This window comes from Octopus bimaculoides, chromosome 1 (assembly GCF_001194135.2).
Source record: "Octopus bimaculoides isolate UCB-OBI-ISO-001 chromosome 1, ASM119413v2, whole genome shotgun sequence".
Classification (NCBI taxonomy): Eukaryota; Metazoa; Mollusca; class Cephalopoda; order Octopoda; family Octopodidae; genus Octopus; species Octopus bimaculoides.
This window is the reverse complement of record NC_068981.1, coordinates 138,167,998-138,176,466: the sequence shown is the minus strand read 5'-3', so window position 1 is coordinate 138,176,466 and position 8,469 is coordinate 138,167,998. Positions and strand designations below refer to the sequence as shown.

At 33.2% G+C, this 8,469-nt stretch overlaps 1 protein-coding gene across 1 annotated transcript in view; it reads left to right on the top strand.

Moving 5' to 3' along the window:
- The window catches only part of LOC106875684 (integrin beta-1), a 71,092-nt gene that overhangs the window by 40,903 nt on the left and 21,720 nt on the right, over positions 1-8,469 (top strand). Inside the window, exons 9-12 of the mRNA XM_052971058.1 lie at positions 559-747; positions 1,626-1,699; positions 6,973-7,024; positions 7,969-8,103. Coding sequence (XP_052827018.1) covers positions 559-747; positions 1,626-1,699; positions 6,973-7,024; positions 7,969-8,103 — 450 coding nt within the window. The remainder of the gene's footprint in view (positions 1-558; positions 748-1,625; positions 1,700-6,972; positions 7,025-7,968; positions 8,104-8,469) is intronic.

Genomic DNA, 8,469 nt, shown 5'->3' with positions numbered 1-8,469 from the left:
TATATATATATATATATATATATGTATATATATAAACATAAATGCACACATAACATATATATAAGCTACATATGGAATATATAAATACATATAAAATATATAAGTATATATATAAATGCAAAAGATGGAGACACCCATCTGCTACCACGAAACTTTCAGTTACGTTGAGCTGAGTTTACTTGTTTTTATTTACTTACAACACTAACTCAATGTCGCCAGTAATTCTTCTTTGTTTGTCCACTCCCTCACTCTCCCTTTCTCTCTCTCACTCTGTGTATGTATATATGTATGTATATGCTTATATATACTCTTATACATACGTATATATACACTTATACATACATATATATACACTTATACATATATATATGTATATTTGCGCATCTGTGTATGTATATATGTGTGGGTACGTACACATGTATGTGTGCATATTTATGTGTATTTGTGTTCCTGCTTACACTGTAAAGCACAATTCTGATCGTTGCAGGATCTGACTTGAAATTTATTCTTACAAATTAAATACACTCATACATATGCATTATTCTTTTCTGTTTACAGGATTATCCTTCCATTCAACAAATTGCTAATGCATTGTCATTAAAGCAAGTGACAACAATATTTGCAGTGGCCAGTAAAGAATACATTCATCTTTACGAGAAACTAAGCCGTAAAATAGAATCCTCCTACGTCAGTGACTTCAACTCTGAAACATCAACAATTGCTGACATTATAACTGACAGCTATAAGGTTCCGCGATTTATTTTAATGCATTTTCTATGTTTAATTCGGTATACGGACAATGTTTGGTTAGCTGAAAGCTATCTCAACAATAAGACATGAATGTGGTGATGTGTGATTGTATTCACAAGATAATCCATTCTGTCCATTTCTGGTATGTGGACATACTAATGACTCAGGTAGAGAGATAGGCAGATAGATATATAATGGTTGATATATGAAAATAAAGGTGTGACTGCATAAATGATGAAATATAATGTATATGTTATGTAAAATTTATACGCAGTATTATGATATTAATAGCTTATTGGTGCTTTAATAATTTTGTTTTCATGATATACAGTACGACACCGTATATGTGCATATGTGTGTGTGTATGGGAGTGCGGGTCTATCTTTCTATCTAAAGATATGTACCTAATATACCGTTGGCTATTAAGGCAAATATGACTTAAGTTTAAGTATCCCACTTTTGTAATAGACAAGTAAAAAAAAAAAAACAAGTAAAAATATTGATCTAATTCAAACTAAAGTGGTTAAAGATATTTTATCACAAAATATAAACAGATAATTTATTCTATAAGCAAACTTTGAAAGCGCCGAATGTGGTTGGCATTTTGCAGACAAGAAAGTAAATTTCGGACGCAGTATAGCTGTGAGCAAAACGTTGCCAGAAAGGCCACCTGCTGGCAACTTTTTTTTCCGTCTTATAAGGGGATATGCCCTCTCTTTACTGTCACCACTCCTTCACTGCGTTCAAAATTTATTTTCTTGTCTGCAAAATACCAAATAATTTATATCTTTCATTTCATAAAACATTAACTGTGAACGGACCAAATTGATTAAAATTCATTTATTGAAATTGAGGATTTTATTCACTGTTTTCAGAATATTTCATCTTCTGTGACAATGGCTGTTTTAAATAAGGGCATCAATATTACCTTCCTTGTAAAGTGTGACGGGTAAGTCATCGTCTTTTCTATTCCTTTGTTACGCAACCTGTTCCTTTAACCCATTACCTCCCATAATTCTATTAACTGGAATTTTTTTAATGAAACTTTGATTTCTAGAATAAAACAGCCTTAGAAACACGCTGGAATGATTAAAATAACATTTCAAAATAACATTTTAAATAGAAATAAGCGAGATATTGGGTGAAAAATTAGTAAACTTCATTTGAATATCAGAGAAATATACCTAGTAGATATAATAAAAAGGTTAGATATGTGTAAATATTGACAGATAATTACGAAATTTGTAATTTTTAAGTGATCTCATACGAGATCACTAGTAGGTAATGGCTTAATGTATTGTAAACTATAAATACATGTTGCTAGATATACATATATTACATGTTTCATCCATATAAAATCTACATAATAAGGAGGCTCGTATATGTACGGCATGTGTATTTCAATAGGCAAATGACCTAATGACGTCAGTCTCCTCTCCAGATATACTTCACTGTTGTCACATCTAAGAGCAGGTCTTTGACAGGTCTTATCTTAATTGTGTTTTGCAATACGTACATTTTATTCACCAAGTCAATTTGAAATATCAGGCTTAGTCACCGACCAAGGGATAAGTTGTGATGGGTTACATGGTACCAGTATGCAGATAGAAACTGATATTACTTTTAAACTTATGTCAGGGTTGTTTAAAAGTGATAGCTGGTCGTCACGGTAGAGAGACAGACAACCGTCCAAAGAGTTGCTATTTCTTACCTGTCAAAACCATAATATTTTGTCTACAAGAAGGCAGCGAGCTGGCAGAATCCATCTTTACGTTCTGAGTTCAAATTCCGCCAAGGTCGACTTTTCCCTTCATCCTCCCGGGTCGATAAAATAACTAACTGTTGAACACTGGGGTCATGTCATTGGTTTGGCCCCCTCCTCCGAACTTGCTGACCTTGTACCAAAATTTGAAACCAATAGCTTTTCTACAAGGAAAGGAGTAATTCCTGAATACTCTTAAATCACGCAGTTAATTAATAACAATTCACGACTGAAAGCATCGGAAGATGTGTTGAACTAACATATATTCCGTTACCTAATGCTGTTGAGCTCAAATATAACTTCAAAGAACGGGTATTAAGTATATTGGCTTATCCAAAATATACTGCATAATACAAAATATATTCTAACTTTTGTGATGTTTAATAGTTAATTTATGATTGCTACTACAGAAGATATAAGTATTTCGTATCGTTTATACAATTCTATCACCGGTAATAAGATCTAAGTAATCTTAGTAATAATTCGAAGTTGAATAAAACTCTGCATATTCATTTCCAATAATTTGATTGGATATAATTTATATTATTTATATTTTACAAGTATACTTTTGAAAGTAGCTTACTATTTTATAGCAAATTCAGAATATATTTTTAAATATTTCAGTTTAAGATGCAATAAAGATTTATTTGCTCTTACTATGTACATACATATATGTATATATATATACACATACATATATTATGTATGTGTGTGTGTGCGTGTGCGTGTTTATACATACACACACATACATATAACAGTATGCTGACTCACTGCGTGTTTACCACTGAAGTGTTAGTTGAAAGAAGTTTAAGAACTCAACAACCTTATGTTCCCTATTTGAATCTGTAATATGATACTTATTATATAAAAAAGAGTGTTCTAAATTCTATGTTTAATCTTAAATAAAAGTTTACATATTGTCTTTCTTCCTACTAAAAACATGTAGAGATGAAAATTTTATCTCCTCAAATTTAATGATTGCTGCAAAATAATTCAGGTGATATATGTAAGAAAATATCTTTTACTGAAAGTATATGTATATGGTTTGCTATTCAAATATTGATCTAATAACGATGACTGGAATATTTATTCTTAATACGATTTATTATTGATCTAATATTTATCTGAAATTAACAATCGTTATGAAGAACCACATTAAACCTTGTTATCCTGTTTCACCACACACAGCTATAAGTCTGCTTCTTCATATTTACAAAATTTATGCTATTAAAAGATATAGAATTCTTAATATTCTGATAATATTCTCACAATACTTCTAATTTTTTTACTGTCTTTTTTAAAACCAAGTTTGAATTCAATAGAAAACTGTAACAGTCAATGACATTAAGTTTGTAGAAATGTGAAATAACTCAGGCAATTCTACGCAATATATAACTACATCATAGTAAATTCATCTTAAACATTCAAGTTTAGCTTCAAGAAATGTGTTGTGTGAAACGATATATTACTTGAAGTTAAACTCGCTTATATCCAGGTAGAGATTTTTTTTCCGAATTCATTCCAGCTTTAATTTAAAATAGTATTCAAATTTACCTGTATATTTTTCCAAATATGTTAAACTATGTTTTAAAACCTGAATCAACTATACGTACGTTTGACTGATATGGGTTTAAAACTTATTTGAACTCGTTTATTTATCTATTTTTTTGTTTCTGAGATGTAATAAACCTCTAGACAGTGTAATGCATTACACAGATGCGTCTTCAGTTCCATAATATATTATGAATAAGAGAGAATTATATTACATAATACACACACACATAGATGATATTAAATTCATTTGAAATTCAATTTATTTTTCCGGTTTCTGAAACATCTGACATTTATCGACATCTTTAAATTTTCTCCGTTTGATTAAAAACTCTGATGATCACGAATCTAAAAATTTTAATTTAATGAAACGCTTTGAAATTCCTTTATGACATCTCTGTCTACTGAAACTCCAACATTTCAGTTCACTTTCACCAGACTTTAATCAAATAAGTATAAAGAAAACACGCTTGCCAATATGATGCAAAACTTGCAATTTGTCAGAAAGTTCTTATTTATGATCGTGCATATAAATTTTATACTATTTAGTGTGTGACGTGCTAACAATTTGCTATCTAATGGAAGCAGCTAAAAATTTAAGATATAAATAATAAATGTATGAATATCCATAGAAAATCTCTCGTATTATTCATAATTATCTTGTTATTTAACTCCAAATCAGAGCTGATTATGTTGATGAAAGGCATTTCAGTCACGATCATTCTGTCTTCGTTTCACACATAATCTGTTTGTCCTCTCTTTTCATTATAAATATCCCTTGGAATCCATTATTCCATACACACTTTCTTATTTTAGGCGGTACTGTACGATTGAAACTATATTTTCTCTGTTACATCGTGCATGCCTAGCAACCACATAGAGGCTTTTTCACTGAAACATAATCACCTTCCAGTATTTACGGAAACCATACTAAACATAGGTACATTTATAGTAACGTAATTTTAACAAAGTACAATAAAAATCGAAACTATTAAAGAACACGAACTTTCTATGTCATGACTCATTTAGTTGAGAATTTGTAATACTATTAATACAGTACCAGGCTGAGTCAAAAGTTTTTTGTAATTTAAGCTTTAATTAAAATTTCAAACAGGCTACATATGTAAAGCGTTTATTCATCAAAATATATTCCATCATATTTTATTGTCTGTTATGATCGTTGTGCCAGAAACTCGATACCAGGCTTATAACATTTAGCAGCTTTCAAGGCAAAAATCTTCCTGCATCTGTTGTTGAATCTCTTTCCGTGCAGGAAATGAGCCATAGCTCATCAAAGGTGGTGATCTGATGGTACAAGGTTTGGACTATAGGCAGAGTGAGGTAGCACTTCCAACCAGTCAAGTTCCTCCAGTTTGTGCTCGGCAGTGTGTACTGGGGCATTATCATGCTGTAAGAGTGCGCGTCTTCGATTGACGCGTACTCCCACAGCTGGGGAGCGGGATTTCAAAGCATCATATAGTCACTGCAGTTGTTGATTATTTCGTTTAGCGCTCACAGAATGACCACGCAGGACAAAATGCAGCACTCTCTGGAAATTTCACCAAACACACAATAAATACCTTCTGTTCCAGCCGTCTTTGTTTGACAACAGGTTTTGTATCCCTGCCCGGTCGAAGCCACTGATTTCTCTTATTAGGATTAAGAAAGTGGATGCATTTTCATCTCCAGTAACATTCCGTTGCCCAAAATGGGCATCTCAATGTTTTGCCAGCTATTGTTTGTGTTGTGTCGACACTCCCAGGCAAAGAAGTAGGATCTCCCAAGACATATAAATCGAGGTAGCCTGGCCGTGGTAGGAGTGTTGAGTAGCAGTTGAGTAGCAGTTGTATAGCGGTTGAGTAGAGATCATCTGAAGGTACTAGATAGCAGTAGCGTTGAGACATAACAGTGGCGACGAGGATGAGATAGCTCACACAGCCACTGTGTAGTATTAAGACGTAACAGTTTGTAAATGTTGGCACGTCGTTGAGCCTGGTCATTGGCCACTTAATGACGAACCTTTTGACAGCGTCTGTTCAGAAGGCTGAATTTATGGAGGTGTTGGTCGAAAAAAAAAATTTTGATTCAACCTGGTATATAAATTCGCATAAAACACATTACCTTTTTTTTTTTTTTGCTACTTGGATGAAACTATTTGTGAATCAGACAATATCAATTTATAAACAATAAACAAACAAACAAACAAAAAAAAAAACAAACTAAAAATGTTTCCCGTTGAATTACATTATTCTACTAAATATTTCTAATTTTTCAAACTAAAGTATTGCAGAAGTTTATTATTTGAATAATGCAGAAAAGCCACGCAAAATTTATTTTGTGAAAGTTCTGAGACGTGCTGCAATGTGACAATTCTGGCTGCATATGGAGTACAGCTTGAAGTTCATTTTAATTTTTATATCGATTTAGTATGTAAAATAATCATCAAAGTCTAAAATATTTCTTAATGGACAAATATATATATGTGCGCTTAAGAAATTTCCTTTGATGTTACATAATATCAGCTCCGAATCCACTGAGTGAGACATAGGCAAGTATCTTTTACATCAGCTTTAAAACGACAAAAGCATTGGGAGTTGAATTTGGTTAACGGAAAGTGTGTAGAGGTATGTAGGAGCGGATCCGACATCTGGTTTAAGATCATCACCTGACCTTTGGGTGCCTTTAACTAAGTCTCCTTTGTAACAAGGATTCGAACTTGCTATCCCTGGGACTATATAACCATGTCCTTCCACCCCGAATTTTCGAAGGAAATAAATAACCTCATTGACACTTAACTCTTTCACACTAAGTCATTACAAAAGTAAAGAAATCAGTACAGTTAATTTTTTCTTTCACATTATGATTTTGAATGTTTTCATGTATTATATTTCTTACAATTTATATTTCAGAAAGAAATGGACTGAGACGAAAACATGCGATGGAATTAAGCACAGTAGTGTGGTTAGTTGAATGTATATCGTAGATCATTCCTAATATACGTGTACACACATGCACGCACGCACGCACGCACGCACGCACGCACGCGACGGACGGACGGACGGACGTCTTTCAGTTTCCGTCTAATAATCTGCTCACAATGCTTTGGTCGGCCCGAGGCTATAGTACAAGGCACTTGCTCAAGGTGCCCTGCAGCGGGTATGAACCCTGGACCATGTGGTTGAGAAGCAAGCTTCTTACTACACAGCCACGTCTGCCTTTTTTTTTTTTTTTTTTTTTTTTCAACCCACGTATATATAAAATGTATGAATTTTCTATAAGATATCATTTATGATGAATCCCTGACAGTGATGAAGTCGCTAGATAAATAGATTTTATACAAATCCTGGTTCCAAAACATCGATTCTTAAACTGCGATAAATACTTCACCACAAAGCTTTAATTATGAAACTTCTGTATCTGGTATGTATGTATGTATGTGTGTATGTATGTATGTATATATGTATGTATGTTATCAATCAGTTTCATTTCTGTATTTCTTATCAATAGAGAAAGAGCCGGACTCTAACATAGGTTCAAGGCGCCTTCATTGGAACTTTTATCAACATCATCTAGGTATTTGTGCATATGTGTGTGTGTGTGTGTGCAGTATTTGGTGTTAGTGTATGCGCAGATTTGTATGTTTGTTTTATGGATGTGTTTTTATGTATATATTTTCATGTCTAGGCGTATGCATATGTATTTATGCGCAGATTTGTGTGTTTGTTTTATGGATGCGTTTTTATGTATATATTTTCATGTCTAGATGCATGCATATGTATTTATGTGCTAAACTTTTGGAAAGTTTTACATATCTTATGTATGTATGTATGTATGTATGTATTATGTATGTATCTATGTGTGTATGTATTGACTGATTGATTAATGTAAGTTATTATTTTCCTTAGATTGAGTTTAAAGCCGTTTTAACTGCCGGGGATTGTTCTCAAAAGCAAAACCAGACAATCACAATTAATCCTAGTGGAGTTAAGGGTAAACTGGAGATACAAGTAGAATACATATGTGATTGTGATTGTGACAAGGTATGGCACATATTTCTATTATATTTACCAACTGTATTGTCTTTGCTAACTCATGTACAACAATTGTTACAATGCAGTAACAATATACTTACACGCGCGCGCACTCAAACTCAGACTCAGATACACACACGCACAAACACACTCATCCACACCCACCCACAAACACACACATAAATGCATACATACTCACACACACTCCCCCCATACACACAAACTCGCGCGCACACACACACACACACACACCCTCACCTACATCTACACACACACACACAAACACACCCTCACCTACATCCACACACGCACAACTGCACAGGCAATTGTACGAATCTTTCGACTTCAACTCTTGAATCACTTCTATAACTTTCT